At 44.4% G+C, this 19,463-nt stretch overlaps 2 protein-coding genes across 3 annotated transcripts; one reads left to right on the forward strand and one right to left on the reverse strand.

Moving 5' to 3' along the window:
- The first annotated feature begins 255 nt into the window (after window positions 1-255).
- On the forward strand, window positions 256-7,871 carry LOC117590161 (myotubularin-related protein 13). The gene is made up of 11 exons (XM_034282549.1): window positions 256-482; window positions 868-993; window positions 1,065-1,168; window positions 1,255-1,572; window positions 1,635-2,600; window positions 2,665-3,674; window positions 3,739-5,303; window positions 5,383-6,976; window positions 7,041-7,165; window positions 7,232-7,314; window positions 7,367-7,871. Exons 2-11 carry the CDS (start codon window positions 939-941, stop codon window positions 7,457-7,459), a joined length of 5,913 nt encoding a protein of 1,970 aa, XP_034138440.1. The 5' UTR covers window positions 256-482; window positions 868-938; the 3' UTR covers window positions 7,460-7,871.
- A 103-nt stretch (window positions 7,872-7,974) lies between these two features.
- LOC117590164 (glycine receptor subunit alpha-4) lies at window positions 7,975-10,181 on the reverse strand. Of its 2 annotated transcripts, none has more exons than XM_034282558.1 (6): window positions 9,750-10,181; window positions 9,472-9,655; window positions 9,085-9,394; window positions 8,803-8,937; window positions 8,364-8,725; window positions 7,975-8,301 (listed from the first exon to the last, which is right to left on the reverse strand). In XM_034282558.1, exons 1-6 carry the CDS (start codon window positions 9,860-9,862, stop codon window positions 8,152-8,154), a joined length of 1,254 nt encoding a protein of 417 aa, XP_034138449.1. In that variant the 5' UTR covers window positions 9,863-10,181; the 3' UTR covers window positions 7,975-8,151. The 2 variants fall into 2 exon arrangements, with proteins under 2 accessions (XP_034138449.1, XP_034138448.1); XM_034282557.1 differs by having other exon boundaries at window positions 8,364-8,743; window positions 9,750-10,175.
- Between the last annotated feature and the right edge of the window lie 9,282 nt (window positions 10,182-19,463).

Genomic DNA, 19,463 nt, shown 5'->3' on the forward strand with positions numbered 1-19,463 from the left:
ACTGTAAGGGTCCTAGTTTCCGTGGCTATGCTCACTTTTCGGTCCTGAATTATGCAGTTTATGATTTTCACCGCCAACAACCGTGGGAGAATAGTATGTCATTTGATGATTTTGAAAATTCCACTTACTTTTCGAACAGCTCTGCCAATTCCCTGAGCGGACTGCAATGGTGGCCTTTGCTTTTAATAGGTTGCATGCTGTTGGTAAAGATATACAGAAGCTTGAACAAATAAAACAACATTTCTTGGCGGCTATTCTAGTGATGAGCCCGCAGGCAAGCAATAAGTAGTTATCGAAAATAAAAATACCGACTTGGTGAGTTGGTATTTTCCACCAGCTGATTCAACCAGTACTGGAAAACATTAAATTATTGTGTATTGCTTGCATCTATCTGTCCTTAATTTATTAATTTACTAAAAGTTAATAATAATTCAACTGGATGCGCTGCGGTGATTTGCAGCAGATTCAGCAGCCTCCAGCACGTGCGTTAACAACTCTGCGTTTTGTTTTTTATCTCTTGCATCTGCACCTGCACCATACCATATAGCATGTAGCACTTCTTTTGCGTGGCGGGGTGTGGTTAAAAGAAGTGGAATATCAAACCAGTGAAGACTCTGTCTGAAAAATGCCTTAGGTCGACGACAATAACAATTTGCTCAGTCGATGTTGGCTATAATTTATGCCAAAACTGAGAAGAGAGCTACGTGCTTCGTTTATTGAATTTTAATGTTGATTTGGTGATATGATGCAAAATTGAAGTCGGCGCTCGCTCTATGAGTATTGTGTATGTGTGTGCCCCAAGCATCTGATTATGTGAAAACAACATACAACATTTGCTTTTACTTGGTTTAATGATGCACTCCATAGGTTCGATCAACTACGTTAAAGAGGAATAAATAGCAGGTGGGTTAGTGTGGACCGGCAATGTGCTTTTTAAGATGTCCCGGCTTGCTGATTACTTTGTAATTGTTGGCTACGACAGCGATAAAGAGAGTAAGTTAAGTCAACTGCATTGCATTGTAGTAGAAATGTACTATAAAATTTACTACATTTTTTCATTGCAGAGACTGCCAGCAATGTGTGTGGGCAGCCAATATGCGGAAAAATTGTTCAACGCTTTCCTGAGAAAGATTGGCCCGACACGCCGTTTATCGACGGAATTGAATGGGTGCGTCTTTCCTTCTTTCGTTTCTCATACACACAAATAGTGATACATACTGTTCCGTTTGCATACATTTTATCTGTTTGCAACAGTTCTGCCAGCCCCTGGGATGGAATTTATCGTATGAAAAACAAGAGCCCAAATTCTTCATTTCTGTTCTCACGGACATCGATGCCAATAAGCATTACTGTGCGTGCCTGAGCTTTCACGAGACGCTGGCCATCACACAGACGAGAAGCGTGGACGATGAGGACGAGACCATAGGAGGTAGCAGCAGGCTGCTTGGTGCGGTAGTCCCGCTGGAATCTGGTATCGCCGAAGCGACATCTCAAAATACACACCACAGCGTCATGTATGCCCCAAAGTGTTTGGTGCTGATATCACGCCTGGACTGTGCCGAGACCTTTAAGGTAAGAAAAAGGCTTGAAGTCTGGTAAGCCTGCCTCTAACTTGAACCTATTTTCGGTTGCAGAACTGCCTGGGGACGATGTACACGGTGTACATCGAGAACTTGTCATATGCCATGGAGACACTGATAGGAAACATCCTTGGCTGCATTCAAGTGCCCCCCGCGGGAGGGCCCCAGGTCAGGTTTTCAATTGGAGCAGGGGACAAGCAATCGCTTCAGCCACCGCAAAGTTCCTCGCTGCCCACAACCGGCAGTGGTGTGCATTTCCTTTTTAAGCAACTGGGAATTAAGAATGTCCTCATACTCCTCTGCGCTGTGATGACGGAAAACAAAATCCTTTTCCTCTCAAAATGCTACTGGCACTTGACGGAGAGCTGCAAGGCTTTGGTGGCTCTGATGTATCCGTTTCGATATACGCATGTCTACATACCCATACTGCCGGCACCTCTCACCGAAGTACTGTCCACTCCCACGCCCTTCATTATGGGAATACACAGCTCGCTGCAAACTGAAATTACGGATCTCCTGGATGTCATTGTCGTAGATTTGGATGGCGGTCTCGTCACCATTCCGGAGGCACTTACACCCCCGGTCCCCATTCTGCCATCACCTCTGTGGGAGCAGACGCAGAATCTGCTCAGTATGATACTCTTCCCGAACCTTGCGCAGGCAGATTTCGCGTTTCCCACCCAAGAGCGCCCGGCTGCGCTGGCCAAGACAGATGCCCAGATTGACAAGGAACTTCGTGCCATTTTTATGCGACTCTTTGCCCAGCTGCTGCAGGGCTATCGCTCTTGCCTGACCATAATTCGGATCCATCCGAAGACGGTCATCACCTTCCACAAGGCTGGCTTTCTCGGCGCCCGCGATCTGATAGAGAGCGAGTTTTTGTTTCGCGTCTTGGATAGCATGTTTTTCACTACGTTCGTCAATGAGCGAGGACCTCCTTGGCGTGCCTCGGATGCATGGGATGAACTCTACAGCTCTATGAACGAGCTACTTAAACTGGAAGCTCAGAATCGAAATCTCGTGAGTAGAGGGCCCCAATGCTAAGAGCATACTAAATCCACCCTCAACTAAATTTGTGTTGCAGATAATACCACATATCCAGGAACTGGGACGCACTCTCTTCGATAATGAAAGCTCCTTTGCGCATAGCAATTATGCCCAGAAGGTTTTGCGCCCACCGGAGGGAGCCTTTCAGCGCATACATCAGCCCTCTTTTCCGCGCATAAGCGTGGAAAAGGTAGAGCTGATTATTCAGGAAGGCATTCGAAAGAATGGCGGGGCACCGCGCTTCCACGTGACGCGAAATCAACATCGGATCATTCCCATGGGACCAAGGCTTCCCGAGGCTTTGGATGTGCGTCCAAATGTGCAAAACTCGGCTCGCCGACTTGAGGTGCTGCGCACGTGTGTGTCTTATATCTTTGAGAATCGGATTGCAGATGCACGAAAACTGTTGCCCGCCGTTATGCGCACGCTCAAGCATCGAGACGCTAGGTTGATCCTCTGTAGGGAGCTCTTTGGATACGTGCATGGGAACAAAGCGATCCTGGACCATCAGCAGTTTGAGCTAGTGCTGAGATTCATGAACAAGGCGTTGCAAAATTCATCTGGCGTGGATGAGTATACCGTGGCAGCGGCTCTGCTGCCAATGTCTACGATTTTCTGTAGAAAACTTTCCACGGGAGTGGTTCAGTTTGCGTATACCGAGATACAGGATCATGGAATATGGAAGAATCTTCAGTTCTGGGAATCTACATTCTACCAGGATGTACAGGGCCAAATTAAGGCACTGTATCTGCTGCAGCGTCGCCAGAACGAACACCACAAGGAGGCAAACTGTGTACTGGACGAGGTGCCACTGGAGGAGCCCACAGCGCTAGAGATAACAGCAGAACAACTGCGGAAGAGCCCCACTATCGAGGAGGAAAAAAAGGCCGAACTGGCCAAGTCCGAGGAGTCCACTTTGTACAGCCAGGCAATACATTTTGCCAACCGAATGGTCTCACTTCTGATACCACTCGACGTCAATGTGGATGCAGCCAGCAAGCCGAAGCCAGCCTTTCGTTTGGAGGAAAATCAGAGTGTTTCCAACAGGTGGGTGTCCATAAATGTATCCGCTATTTTATCTATCTTAATAATATTCGACTGTTTTTGGCAGTATTTTGGGCTCCCATAGTCTGAGCGAACATTCCGACGAAGGCTTCGAGGAGAACGATGCCCTGGAAATAGGTGTCACGGTTGGGAAAACAATTTCACGCTTTATTGACTGCGTCTGCACAGAGGGTGGTGTCACATCAGAGCACATACGCAACCTGCACGACATGGTGCCGGGGGTGGTGCACATGCATATAGAGTCCCTAGAGCCGGTTTATTTGGAGGCCAAACGACATCCGCATGTCCAGAAGCCCAAGATTCAAACACCCTGCCTGTTGCCAGGCGAGGAGCTGGTGACAGACCATTTGCGCTGCTTTCTGATACCAGATGGACGCGAGGATGATACGCAATGCCTCATACCTGCCGAAGGAGCTCTGTTCCTCACCAACTATCGTGTGGTTTTCAAAGGTTCGCCCTGCGATCCCCTCTTCTGCGAACAGACCATCGTTCGCTCCTTTCCCATTTCCTCTCTGCTGAAGGAGAAAAAGATATCAGTGCTGTACTTGGCCCACCTTGATCAGACGTTGCCGGAGGGCCTGCAGCTTCGCTCTAGTACCTTTCAGCTCCTGAAGGTAGCTTTCGATACGGAAGTGACGCCAGAGCAGATTGAGAATTTTCGAAAAATATTAAGCAAGTCTCGGCATCCATTCGACGAATTCGAGTACTTTGCCTTTCAGTCGTATGGCACTATGCTGCAAGGTGTCGCCCCACTGAAAACAAAGGAGAAATACTCCACGCTTAAGGGATTCGCTAAGAAAACTCTGCTGCGCACGGCCAAAAAGGCTGGATTCAAGCAGAAGCAGCAGACCAAGCGGAAGCTGGTGACAGACTACGAGCTGGCCGGTGGTACAGATGCCGTGGAAACCCAATCGATTGACGATGAGCTGGAGGATGGGGATGAATTCGAGTCCCAGAATAATGCATTGCCTCGTCTGTTGACCACAAAGGACATGGAACGCATGCGCGAGCGGAGCTACGTGTTGGATTGGAAGCGACTTGGCTTCGATGCAGAGTCCCAGCGTGGATTCCGGATCAGCAATGCCAATGCCAGCTATGCCACCTGTCGCTCCTACCCAGCCATCATTGTTTCGCCTGTGCAGTGCAGCGATGCAGCCATTATACACCTGGGGCGCTACTTTAAGGGCCAGCGCATACCGCTGCCCACCTGGAGGCACGACAACGGAGCTCTTCTCATCCGTGGTGCCCAGCCCAACAGCAAGTCAGTCATCGGAATGCTCAAGAACACCACAGGGGGGAATGCCAATATCCATCACGATGTAACACACTTCCCCGAGCAGGACAAGTATTTTTTGGCTCTAATCAATACGATGCCGAAGCTGGCGCCCCTGAATTTGACCCAGTACACGGGCATGAATCTGTCAATGAGCTCGCTGCTTGGACACGGTCACGGCTCTGCCGATGATCGCCCATCGCTCACTCCGGAACTGCCGCGCAAGCACAAAAACAACCTCGATGTTAGCAATGGCAGCAAGTCAAGTGGGACAATGAAGGGAAATTCGGCCAATACATCCGCAAATGCCTTCCGCAAGATGCGTCTGTATGCTCTGGGTGAGTAAGATCATTATTAGCCTTAGAGGAAGGCTTACACACAAATGTGACACACTTTTCTTTGTTCTTTGTTTCGTAGGTGAAAAATCACAAGCAAAATCGAATCTGAACGTGGAATACTGTGCAGACTTTATTCCCGTGGACTATCCAGACATTAGGCAATCGAGGCCGGCATTTAAAAAACTTATACGGGCCTGCATGCCCTCGCATAATGCTAGCGATGCCGATGGCCAGAGCTTTGCCAAAATGGTGGAGCAGTCCGATTGGCTCCAGCAAATCTCCTCGCTAATGCAATTGTCTGGCGCTGTTGTGGATCTCATCGACCTGCAAGAGAGCAGTGTTATGCTGTCTCTGGAGGATGGCTCCGATGTGACCGCTCAGCTGTCATCGATAGCACAGCTCTGCCTGGATCCATACTACCGCACTCTTGATGGATTTCGCGTGCTGGTGGAGAAGGAGTGGCTGGCCTTTGGTCATCGGTTTGCGCATCGCAGCAATCTGAAACCCTCGCACGCGAACACAAACATTGCCTTTGCTCCGACATTTCTACAATTTCTTGACGTAGTTCATCAGCTGCAGCGACAGTTTCCCATGGCATTTGAGTTCAATGATTTCTATCTGAGATTCTTGGCGTATCATGTGGTGTCGTGTCGGTTTCGAACGTTTCTCTTCGACTGCGAATTGGAGCGATCGGACTCAGGAATAGCCGCCATGGAGGACAAGCGGGGATCTCTTAATGCAAAGAACATATTTGGCGTGAGTGGCATCGCGTCGAATGGCTCAGATGACGAGTGCAATGTGTATCCTCTCGACTTACGAAGCCCACGCACTCCCACACAGCTGAATCGCATTGGCCATTCCATCTTTGACTACATAGAGAGGCAGCACAACAAGACGCCCATTTTCTACAACTTTCTCTATTCGCCCGACAAGGAGATGACGCTGCGTCCGCAAAACAATGTGGCTGCCCTAGACCTTTGGAGCTACTACACCAATGAGGAACTGGCGCAGGGACCACCATACGATCTGGAAGTCACCACCGTGGATGATGAAATAGATCTGTCCGAAATGAGGGGCAAGCGTATGGTTATTACTGCCGGCTACGACAACATGGAAAAGTGCAATCCCAACGCCTATGTCTGCCTGCTCAGCGAGGTCAAGCACGCGGAGACGGAACGTGGACACTTGCCACAAAAGTGGTTACAGGTCTGGAACAATCTGGTTGTTCCGAAAATAGAGCCGATACCCCATAACGCGTCGCTCGGCAGTATTTTTGTCCAGACGCATCAGCATAAACGGTCCACACTGGAAATCATAATGAAAGGCCGACTGGCGGGATATCAAGATAAATACTTTCATCCGCATCGCTTTGAGAAGCATCCCTATACGACGCCCACAAACTGCAATCACTGCACAAAGCTGCTTTGGGGTCCGGTTGGATATCGTTGCATGGATTGTGGTAATTCGTATCATGAAAAATGCACGGAGCTATCGATGAAGAATTGCACAAAGTACAAGGCCATAGACGGGGCTGTCGGTGCGCCGAATGTAAATATGTCTCAGGGAGACACGGCCAGTATTGCCTCAAGTGCTGCCACCACAGCTAGGACATCCAGTCATCACTTTTACAATCAATTTAGTAGTAACGTTGCTGAAAATCGCACTCACGAGGGGTTAGTATTATGAATTCAACTTATCTCCTTTCGTTCTTAATCCTTTAATTCGATATCCCTTTAGTCATCTCTACAAACGTGGTGCATTGCTCAAGGGATGGAAGCAGCGCTGGTTCGTCCTTGACTCGATTAAACATCAACTGCGCTACTATGACACGTCAGAGGATACTGCTCCCAAGGGAATTATTGGTAAAAGAGGAACAAAATGTAATATTTATTTTATTCATATAAACGATTGGATGTATTGCATTGCAGAATTGGCGGAGGTGCAGTCGGTAACTGCGGCACAACCAACACAAATTGGCGCAAAGGGCGTGGACGAAAAAGGATTCTTTGATGTAACTTACGTAATATTTACAATTCGTACCTCCATTCACATTCCATTTTCAGTTGAAAACATCAAAACGCACCTACAATTTCTATGCCGTCAATGCGAATCTGGCCCAAGAATGGATAGAAAAGCTGCAGGCATGCCTGCAATAAAAAAAGAAGAAGCAATTCCGATGCGGATGTCTAACTGGATTGCCGTTTTGTTGTGTGCTGAATCTTTCGTTTTGTTATAGGATATCCGGGTAATCCAGTTCATGCTCATGTTCTTTGGCTCTGTGTATCATATCATTAAGAAGCAAATTCAGCATACCTTAGCATTGTCTTTGTTCATATTCATTACACACAAGTGTTTGGCCAAGCAACAAGATCTATAGCCTTTGCGAAATGTGAATACGTGAAGGAACCTACAAAGTTATGTGATTATACAAAAAATATGATGCTATCTAACGATAAAAACGGAAAAACGCCAACCCAGCAACAATTTTTATATACATTTTTGATATATACATATATATAGCTATAGCTATATGCATAAATATAAATCTACATACAAATATAGGGATATAGAAAAATTACCAAAGAATATTCCACCTTCGTTGCGCAATTAAAATGAATTGAGATTTCTTAATTGCTTCCATTAAATTAAACATAAAATAAACCTTTGTATGATTAAACGCTTTGCTTTATTTATTACCATATAGTAAATCAATATATAATACATATTTTTAATGCAATTATGTGTGGCCTAAAAACGATACGATACGATATATATATATACATTTAGAAACAAATGCGCTTGGTATGGTATTTATTTCGTATCTCTTCTATCATCCATTCATCATCCATCATAGGAACGTTGTCCAGTAGACAATGTTGAGTATAAAGAACGAAAATGGGAAGAAAAAGCGCGAGAATTTATCTATATAAATAGCTGTGGCATGGCCATGGCAGAATGTGTCATATTGAGGCTCAATTATCGATTCACGATGGTGATGCTGTAACTTCGAAACTTTCTTTAAAAGTCACACATTCATCACAATGTATTACAAAAACTCACCTTTAGATCATCCATATCAGTGATATTCTCATCCGAGTATCCTTTCATGGCCTTGGTGGCCACGGGGCCCATGTAATTGTTCACTACAGCAAACTCCATCAATGAGAGAAACACAAAGACTGAGCAGGATGACATCCATACATCTATCGCCTTGACATACGACACGGGCGGCAGCGACTGTTGGGATTGTGTGTTCTGTGTGGCCAATGTGAGCAAGGAGGTTACACCGAGGGTGACTCGGGCCGGTATGGCTTCCGGTTTAATCCAAAAGGATATCCATGACATGACCACAATAAGGGCAGAGGGTATATATGTATGAAATAAATGGTAGCCCAATCGTCGTCTCAAATTGAACACAATGGCTAGGCAGGTGAAGTTGCCTAAGAAGAAGGTATGTATGTATGGGCACTAATCATTAAATGAAAACCCTTCTGCTTACCGGTTGAATACTCTATGGTGCAATCCGTCGTGTAGTTGTTGGAAATGTCCAATTGAGGCAGCTCTATCTCTGCATTGACCACAAGTGGATCGGTCATATTCCAAATAAAGACCAAGTCCTCCACTGTATGGGATACTGTCATTGAAAACTTAATTAAAATGATCAAAGACAATTTGTACGAGTACATCATACATATTCGAAAAAGAGGCAAGAGTAAAGTTTAGAGCATAAATAGCAACAAAAGAATAATTCTTATTCACTATTAAACATATTTCCACCTACAACTCTCAATCATCATGGAACAGATTTGTGTGTCATGCGGATAGGACTCGAATTTCATGGCGCAGGACAGAACCAACGTTAGCTTCGACATGTACAGCAACGTTTTGTCATGATATAACCAAAGATAGTGATTCGGTATGCTCATTTCATGGAAAGTAACCTTTTTGGCATTCTTAAAGAAGCAATCGGGCCGCCAAATACTGTGCAGCCAATCCACATCCAGTATACGATACTGTTCGCTCATGTTCTCGGGCAGCCGTAGTCGAGGATCGCGCCAGCTTTGTGCAAGAAATATGTCCGTCACGTAGGTCTACAGAAATCAGAGATCTCAGAATCAGATCATCAAAAATAACTGGCAAGTATAGAAAGGAAAGGTGTTTAACATACCATTGATTCCTCATTAATTGAATCCAGGGAGAGTACGGTAACGTGGAAGTAAACGACAGTTGGCTGGCCCAAAAGTTTGGGGGCACGGTTCTTATCGTATGTTTTCGACGGTATAGGCAATATGTCGGGCAGCGATAAACTCGATTCGTAATGGGAAACCAGCTCTGCGCTCTCCGTATTGTTTCTATAAGGCGAATAAAATTTAATGGAGACAGACAAGCTTGTAGAACTTTTAATGAAAATGCCACCCATTTCATTCCATTACATTGGGTATTTACCTGAATCCATGAACACAATTGCACAGCAAAATCGATTTCTCGACTATATGCAAAATGATTGCTACTGCCATAAGGCATTTGTATTTTCCCAGTTGATTAATAATTTGTTGCATTATGAACACAAAACTTAACTTTGAATTTTAATTGTGATACGAGAACGAGTATATAGTGTTTCACGACACATTGCTCTGCAGTCCATGTCATTTTTCGAATTTTCCGAATTTATGAAATTTAACTTGGTCGCATTATGCAATAAATTCTGTGAATTTCTTCGGTTTGGTTCTTTTGTTTAGCAAAACCAAGTTATTTACACGATTTTGAGGCACTGCAAAGTGTGATAAATTAATTTCTAAGGTTTCATTCGTTTTCATTGGCATTCCTCACACACAACTTTTCAAATTGACCACTGACCCCGGTCTGCGAAAGCAGGCAGAACAATTATGCGTAAAGGGTGTGACAGACATACGACAGGGGACTTCATTTAAATATGCAAAATAGTATTAACAGATATTATTAACAGTTTAAGCTCTACGTAATTGCGCAATTTGAAAGACTTGCAGCAAATCAAATGAGCCGCCAACTATCGTTGCCACCTTGATTTATCGGCTGTCGACACACAAAAACCATCGATATTTTCCTCAGAGCCATCGATGGTTGCGCCAACAGCTGTTTCATCAATTGCAGCTAGATGCAGGGTAACAATTAATTGTATATTACACAGAATTCGGGATATTTTAATTATATATATATTATTTCATTTTAAATTTTAAAATATATTCAATAACATAGAGCATCCAAACTCCCATACTATTTCTCTCTAGCAAAAAGAGAATTTTAATCTCAGCAATGAGTCTTTAATCCAACGTCACTCATGAAGAAACTATAGTTTCTATATTGACGTCACTTAAGTATTTTACCGTTGGCAACAAAATTTGTATGGGCCAGCAGCATGCTGCTAAAAGTTAGCAGCACTGTTCCCCAACATTGGTTCGAAATAAGCAAAATTTAGTACACCTCGATGTATATCCTGGAATTGAGAAAATTGTTGATATCTCAGGATCCAATCATTGCAATAACAAGTCGATCTGTTAGGGGTCCATCTTAACGAATTATTATATATATTTTTTTAAATTTAATCGCTACAGCAAATATGGTTGGTGACCAGGTACTTCATGTTGAAATTTAGAATACTGAAAATTTTGAACTCAAAAAAGAGTTGCTTGCCGAACGAACACTGTTGTGTTTTATTCCTTAAACCACCAAGTTTGGCTTTGCAATGACTTCCTGCAAACAAGCTTGACTGGTTATGTATAGATCGATCATAAAAAAAAAGATCGGTGTTTATCACAGCTTTTTTAACCCCGGTACTCGAAGAGTAAATAGGGTATATTGTATTTGTGTGAATAACGGTTGTATGGAACGCACAGAAGGAAACTTTTCCGACCCCATAAAGTATATATATTCTTGATCAGCATCAATAGCCGAGTCGATTGAGCCATGTCTGTCTGTCCTTCTGTCCGTCTTGTTTGTCGGCTAGTTCTCAGAGACTATAAGAGCTAGAGCCACCAAATGTTGCATCCAGACTGCTATATGCTCACAATGAAACCAGTGTATTTAAAAAATGAGCCACGCCTCCTCCCGCCCCCGCAAAAGAACGAAAACCTCCACAAACCTACAATTTTGAAGATAAAAGAAAACTAAAAACGCCATTCCGTAGGGAATGACCATATCTATCAGATCACTAGTGATCTATCACTGTGATCTATCAGATCACCAGTGGGATCCGATTGGATCACATTTACCCTTCCCACTAAAAAAATATAGGGTATCTCTATGCAAGTGCAGGTTTGCAGCTGTTTTTTTTTTGTCTCCACATTTTCGGTCTCGCTTCCCATGCCTTCATCCTTTTCTATTTTCACCTCTCAGATGTGCATTTATTGTGCTCTTAATTACATTTTGCTTCTCTTTATTCTTTTGATATAATCTTTACATTTACTTTATTTTAAGCAACATTATTTATTTATTTATTTATTTCAATTAACAATTATCTGCCAATTATGAAATAGGAATAAAAACAAACTAATTATATATGTACAAAATTGAAAGGAAAGATACAATTTACACATTTTCTAAACTAAGGTAATGATAAATGTTAAATATAATTGTTTCAAGGGATAATTCGGGGGATATTAAAGGGTACAAGTAATTATAATTATTGCATAAAACCCGGAAAGGTTCATGCTGGGAGTAATTGTATCTACATGTGAATAATCTGATGGGGCGGAAAGTACGGGTTGGTTGGGAGGGAGCCGACAAATCGACTCGTCCCAAAAGCGTTTTGGAGTCCACAATCCCGAGAATGAGCTTATGCATGAATACCACCCCATTGGAAATTCTGCGATGGTGTAAAGAGAGTAGGTTAAGTAGTTTAGCCTAGATAGGTATGGTGGAAGGAGTCTGTTATAGTCCCAGTTTAGATTTCTAAGGGCGAATATTAAAAATTGTTTTTGAACGGATTCAATAATAATTTGTTGCTCCTTGAATCGTGGACTCCACACACAAGAACAATACTCCAATATCGGGCGAAGCAACGAGACGTACAGTGTTTTAGTTATATACGGATCATCAAACTCTTTTGACCAACGCTTAATAAACGCAAGAACTCCCTTAGCTTTGTTAACAGTTGAAGCAATATGGCTATTAAAACATAGCTTGTGATCGAAAAGGACTCCTAAGTCATTTGATGTGGAGATTCGATCCAGAACATGGTGTCCTAGAGAATAGAAGACAAAATGTGGTGCACGGCTGTGAAAAGTCATAAGTTTTCACTTGGAATGGTTCAAAAAAAGTAGGTTATTCGAACACCAAATGCTTAATTCATCACGGTCAAGTTGTAGGCGAGTATGTAAGTACCAGTCGGAAAAGGAAAAACAAATTTTAACGTCATCAGCATACATTAAGGAAACTGAGTGCAAAATAACTTGGGGCAGGTCGTTCACAAAAAGCTGAAAAGAAGCGGACCTAAATGACTTTCTGAGAAACTCCAGAGGTTACTTTCACAACATTCGACAAGACATTGTTAAACAAAACACGCTGTATGCGATTCGACAGGTACGATGATATCCAATTTACAATATTTGTGGGAAAACCTAATAAAGAGAGTTTATGGATCAGCAAAGTATGATTAACAGAATAAAAAGCTTTACTGAAATCTGTTAAAATGACGTCAGTCTGCAAGCAACATTGAAATCCTCGGTTGATTAGAGACAAGAATTCTAAAAGGTTAGTAGATGTTGATCGTTGTCTGAAAAACCATGTTGTGACGGGTATATAATGCTAGAACATGCGTGTTGCAATTGACGAGTAACAAGGTGCTCGAGCAACTTCAGAATGACAGATAGTTTAGCAATACCACGATAGTTTTCGATATTAGATCTGGAACCTTTCTTGTGAAGAGGAATAAGGTAGGATTCATTCCAGATCATGGGGAGGCGAGAACGCTCCAGGGATAAATTAAATAAGAAGGTCAAAGGATGAGATAGGGCTTGAGCGCAATATTTCAAAATACAGCTCGGAACTTTATCTGGACCCGCAGAGAAACAGATGTCAATTGATGACAACCCTTCGAAGACCGTACTTTCTTCAAGGAAGGGAAGAAGCACGTAATTAACATGACGTAGATGGTATGGATAAGGGGTGGAGGAGTCATAACTATCCGAGGAGTACGTCGATTAAAAGAAGGTGGCAAATAAATTTGCAATTCCTTGATCTGAAGCTTCTGTGTTAGACTGTAACTGAGGGAAGAAGGGAAGGCGTTAGACTTGCGTTTTGAGTTGACGAACGAAAATAATTTTTTGGGATTACTACGGAAATTTGTGCCACATTGGGAAAGATATACGTTATAACATTTCTTACTGTCAATAAGAAATTGTTGAAATGTTGAGAACGAACCGAAGAATATTGTGCAAAGACAGGAACCAGTTATCTGGTAGCCGAGATTTTTTATACTCGGTACTCGAAGAGTACCTCGATTGAGCCATGTCTGTCTGTCCGTCCGTCTTGTTGAGCGTCTGGATCTCAGAGACCATTAAATCTAGAGCCACCAAATTTTGCATTCGGATTTCTGCATGCTTACACTGTAACAAGTGTATTTCAAAAATGAGCCACGCCCCTTCCGCCCCCGCATAAGGGCGAAAACCTCCCAAATCTACAATTTTGAAGATAAAAGAAAACTAGAACGACATTCCGTAGGGAATGGCCATATCTATCAGATCACCAAAGTGGGTGTCCGATTGGATCATTATTATAGCCAAAATGAAGCAATTAATTTCCAGTGGCTAAACCCACCCTGGCCAGCAGCTTTTGTTGTTCTTTTCACATTCTCTCATTCACACTCTGCTTATGTTTCACTCGTCCTCTGCCTCTGCTTTTGCCGTCCCTCTGCCTCTGCCGACTTTTAACCCACCCCGTCCCGCAGCATATATTTATTTTTTTTTTGTGTGCGAGCTCTGCCTCTGCCTCTGCCGCGAGTCTGCAGTGTGTGGGTCTAGGGAAGGGCGACGAGCTAACGGAGCGTGTTGGTGTGAGAAGTGTTGTAGATGTATGTAGATGACAGATGAAGAAAATATTTAAAATTTGACAAAACACCGCTAAGGTGCAGATGAAGTACTGAGTGCCGGGTATAAAAGTTGTGACGCGTAAGAAGCGCCTCACTCGTCCCTTCTCGTTATTTTTTAGGTAAGACAGATACTTGGAAAACCACGGAGGCTTTGAGGAAACAAATACGGTGACTTCAGGGACGTAGCTATCGAGGGCAGAGTATAATGTTTCGTAAGACATATTGACAGTAGGCTCTATATGTGATGAGGACTGAAGAAAGGACCAATCAACTTGCGAGAGATGTAGACAAAGATCGATAAAATTAGTTTAGCAAAAACACTTTATACGACTTTTTGAAGGTAAAATGGTGTTCGTAATAGAGGCCTCGAAAAGTATAGATAAAGTAGGATGATGCGGATCTTCGGGAAAAGATATCGGATTGCCTCTTAAAACCGTTGTACGAGAGACATCGCTGACAAAGATAAGATCTAACAGTCTAGTCTCTATTATTTCTGACAGAGTTAATTTGGGCAAGCGAGACGTCAGTTACCCCCTCGACGAAATCATGTTGACTTCCAGGTAGCAACATGTTTGAATCATCCTGTTGCCAAGATAGAGATGGGATGTTGAAGTCACCCATGACTAGTTTTTGATCAGCACAGCCTAAAGCAGAAACTACGGATCGAATTGCAGAAAGGTGGTTCAAATAAACAACTTCATCAGATCTGGGTGGGATATAAGAACAGGTCAAAAAGATATATGCTGTTCCAATACGGAACAGATGTTCTACTGTCTCCTCCTCGTCCTCGTCTCCACAGCTACGACAGAAGTCGTTATAGGGGGCACCATCCTATTTGCATGGTTGCCTATTAGCCAGTGCCCTGTAAGAGAGCGAATGACTACGCTGCACCTATGTCTGCTGAGTTTGCATAGTTCAGCGGTTCGTTTTTCGACATGTCTGGCCACGTTTGTCGGGTGATGCGACAGCCCGTGACCATTTTCCATATGTTGGTTGTTTGCAGGGTATAGTACTCTTTTATTTTGAGCTTGCAAGTTGCCAATGGCCACTTATTTCCTCCTTATCTTGATTAAGGGGGAGTGTAGTGCCAGATCTGGCCAACTCGTCTGCTATGCAGTTGCCTTCAATGTCCTGGTGTCTTGGGACCCATATTAGGCTAATAACATATTGCCTTGCCAACTCGTGTAGAGATTTGCGACAATTTGCCACTGTGGTCGAATTCGACGAAATCGCGTTTAGCGATTTCAGTGCCGCCTGGCTGTCACTATAGATGTTGAGGTAAGTAGCCGCGACTAAGATCTCTTGAAGACATCTTAGCGTTTCATTTATAGCAATGACTTCCACTTGGAAGACACTGAAGTGGTCTAGAAGGCGAAAGGAATACCTCATATTTAGTTTCCCGGAGTAGATTCCTCCGCCAACTTTGTTGTCTAGCTTGGATCCATTAGTAAAGATGTTGATGGTCCCCGTTGGGCCAGGTGTGCCCTCGAGCCATTCCTCTCTGGGGGGGATTATAGCCTCGAAGGGGGTGGCTGTGTACTCTCTGGAAACGCAAATTTCAGTCCTATGAGGTACTATATTAGTGTCCCTAAAGATCGCTGAGTGAACATATGGTCGTGACGTAAATATGTCAGAATCTCGCAGACGTATTGCTGCCCTTGCTGCCTGTTCCTTCCTTGCAAGGTCTATGCCCTGCAGGCATAAGAGTGCATCATTTGGTGTGGTGCGGAGAGCGCCACTGTGGCAAAAAGTGGCCGTTAGTTGGACCTTTGCCAGTTGTGCGGTGAATGTTTTTTGACAGAGCAGGCCACCATACTGTGACTCCGTAGAGCAGTATTGGTTAGGTAACAGCTTGGTATATCCATTGGACTATACGTGGGTTCAAGCCCCATTTTGGTCCGATGGCTTTTTTTCAGGTATATACTCACTCTTTCTTTCGTGTTTAGGTTCCAATTTAACTTCCTGTCTATTACCAACCCAAGGTAACTGGCACTGTAGCTAAAGGTTAACATACATTTGTTTAGTGTTGGGGGCGGAGTTTTGTACTTGTTAGTGAATAGCACAAGTTCCGTTTTCGAGGCATTTACACCTAATCCGCACGATCTTGTCCATTCTGACAATAGAGCAAGTTTTGTGGTCATAAGATCACAGAGTGTTTGGGGGAATTTTCCCGTGAACATTAGGACAACGTTGTCTGCATAAGCCACTACGTTGCACCTTTTCTGATTTACCTTTCCGGTATGCGTGTTGTGAGTCTGACAGCATCTGAGGGTTGATGATTGTCCTCAGATGTAGACCGACTATTTTTATACCCGGTACTCGAAGAGTAAATAGGGTATATTGTATTTGTGGGGAATAACGGATGTACGTAACGCACAGAAGGAAACGTTTCCGACCCCATTAAGTATATATATTCTTGATGAGCATCAATAGCCGAGTCGATAGAGCCATGTCTGTCTGTCCGTCTGTCCGTCTTGTTTGTCGGCTCGTTCTCAGAGACTATAGGAGCTAGGAGCCACCAAATTCCATCCACCATCCACCAATTGCATCCAGACTGCTATATGCTCACACTGAAACCAGTGTATTTCAAAAATGAGCCACGCAAAGGGCGAAAACCTCCCAAATCTACAGTTTTGAAGATAAAAGAAAACTAAAACATTCCGTAGGAAATGGCCATATCTATCAGATCACCAAATTGGGATCCGATCGGATCATTATTATAGCCACAATGGAGAAATTAATTTCCAGTGGCTAAACCGACCCTGTCCCGCAGCTGTTGTTGCTCTTTTTACATTCTCTTATTCACACTCTGATTCTGCTTCACTCGGCCCCTGCCTCTGCCCTCCCCCTGCCGATTCCTCTACCGACTTTTAACCAAGACTCGGGTTTTAACGCTAGATGGTGTCACTTTCGAAAAATTTGCTGTGAAACCTATCGGTCATTATTGCACAGAATGTGCAGACCATTTTACCATCAAAGTTGCGTACAAGAAATTTTCATAGATGGCGCCACTTTCGAAAAATTTCCTGTGAAACCTATCGGTCCAAGAATGTACCAATTTTATTGCTGTTTTAAATATCTCATAAATTGGAAAATATTAACTGATCCAATTTGTTTGATGCTTTTTATTTAGTAGGCTTTTACCACGTGTTCTGTAATGTGAACGATATCTAGTGGTTGGCGATGTCTTCTACATCTAGATGTAGTCCTGAGTGCCGGGTATAAAAGTTGTGACGCGTAAGAAGCGTCTCACACGTCCCTTCTCGTTTCGAATGTTTTTAGGAGAAAGGAGGTCAGACTAATCGGTCTGAAGTCCTTTGCCGTCGAGTAGGAGGCTTTTCCCGATTTCGGGATGATGACAATTTCTGTCTTGAGCTATGCTTTAGGAATCTTTCCTACCTTTAGTATCTTTTTAAAGATACATTGTATCCAGCGGATAGTTTGGTCCCCAGCTCTCTGAAGTTGCGCTGGACCTGGCGATTTTTACGGTTTGAAGCTCTTCCCCGCCCAACAAATATTCCGTTGACCACCAATGGGGGTTTCTTTTTCCCTCTCGGTTTGATGGAGAGGGCAGCCTTAAAGGCTTTATTACATGCCTCCGTGAATCTATTTACAAGACTGTTAAGGTCGTGTTGTGTATCAGGGCATGTTGGTGCTGTTGGGGGAAGAAGTTCTTCCAGGGTATGCTATGGGACACTAGGGTGAGGTCTATGACCTCCTGTCGGTTCTTTATAATGAAGGTGGGGTCATTTCCCTGATTACAGAGAACCAGATTCGAGTTGGAGATGAAGCTGAAAAGTGACTCACCCCTTACATTTATGTCCGATCTTCCCCATTGGGTATGGTGGGCGTTGGCATCGCAACCTATCAGTAGGTCTGGGTTTGACCTCTCGCTATCGCTGGCTATCTTGCGGACGAGGTCGCTGGGAGGGTCACATTGGTCGTGAGCCATATAGGACGACACCACTCTGAGGTGTGTCCCTTGCAGCTCTAGGCTAGCTGCTGTGTTGCCGCCATCGCTAAAACTTTGGAGCAGAAAGATGTTTACGTGCTTTTTAGCTAAAATGCAGGTGCGAATTTTACCTTCCTTTGGTGCTACAATCAATCGTCGCTAATCCACAGACCTTATTTCCAACCACCCAGGGCTCCTGGATTAGGACTACGTCGCCTCCGCTCGATTCCAAGCGGATTAGGAGGGCAGAAGTTGCTGCTTTACAATGGTGGAGATTTATCTGAAGGAGCCTCAGAGGGATCCTTTCCTATCTCTACCACTGTATTTTCGGCGTCCGACTCGCCGGAGCTTTGGTTCCGGGACATTGCCTCGAACTCCGGCATAAGCTCCGGCTCTAGGGAGTCCCCTTCGTGGGCCAACTCCAGCTCGTTGTCGGGTGCCTCGATCTCCGAGGAAACATCCTGCTCGACTGCGTTGTCGACAGGACGCGCCCCGGCCGCTGCATCCGACTTGTACACCTTTACGGTGACAGAGCTGAACCCAAAGTTGAGCTCATTTTTGGCTGCCTCTATCGGGGCCAGCGACTCATTGTTTAGCACGACCACGGCTTGGTTTGTGGGGCCCTGCGTCGCTTCAACTTTAACAACCTTCCAGTCCGCTGTTGGAAGGTTTGGGTTGCATCGCTGCAACATTAGCAGGATACGTTCTGGCTCTTTTATGGAGGCCGGCACCCAAATTCTCGCCCTCGGTCTGCTGGGCACTTCGCTCCAGTCGACTGCTGCTTGTTTAGCGCCTGGGTAAACTTCACCAACTTGCGCTACCGCTGCTTTATATACCTTCGCGGAGCGCTCATTTTCGCAGGCTTTGATTTTTGTGTTGACCATCCCATGTCTTTGCAGACTGGAGGTGGGTCGGGGTCCTTGTCCAGGAGCTCGAAGCAGCGGTCGGCCAATGCCGCTTCCACCCACTTCCACTGGCTCCTCGGGATTCTTCCGTCCGCGCTGCCTTTGTCGACGACGCCTATCAGCGTCCTCTCCTTGGCAATCTGCGCAAAAGACACATTTGGCAATATCGCTTTTCAGCTGATCCAGGCGTCTCTTGCGAGCGCTGCCTTTTTGGTTGCTGGGGCGGTTTATGCGGTTCA

This window comes from Drosophila guanche, unplaced genomic scaffold, assembly GCF_900245975.1.
Source record: "Drosophila guanche unplaced genomic scaffold, DGUA_6, whole genome shotgun sequence".
NCBI lineage: Eukaryota > Metazoa > Arthropoda > Insecta > Diptera > Drosophilidae > Drosophila > Drosophila guanche.

Coding starts and splice junctions, on each gene's coding strand:
- LOC117590164 (XM_034282557.1), bottom strand. CDS start 9,862: ATGCAACAAATTATTAATCAACTGGGAAAATACAAATGCCTTATGGCA. Junction 8,744..8,802: donor CACCATAGAGTATTCAACCG/GTAAGCAGAAGG, acceptor CCTTCTTCTTAG/GCAACTTCACCTGCCTAGCC. Junction 8,302..8,363: donor CTGATATGGATGATCTAAAG/GTGAGTTTTTGT, acceptor TCGAAGTTACAG/CATCACCATCGTGAATCGAT.
- LOC117590161 (XM_034282549.1), top strand. CDS start 939: ATGTCCCGGCTTGCTGATTACTTTGTAATTGTTGGCTACGACAGCGAT. Junction 1,169..1,254: donor TTATCGACGGAATTGAATGG/GTGCGTCTTTCC, acceptor TGTTTGCAACAG/TTCTGCCAGCCCCTGGGATG. Junction 6,977..7,040: donor GAAAATCGCACTCACGAGGG/GTTAGTATTATG, acceptor ATATCCCTTTAG/TCATCTCTACAAACGTGGTG.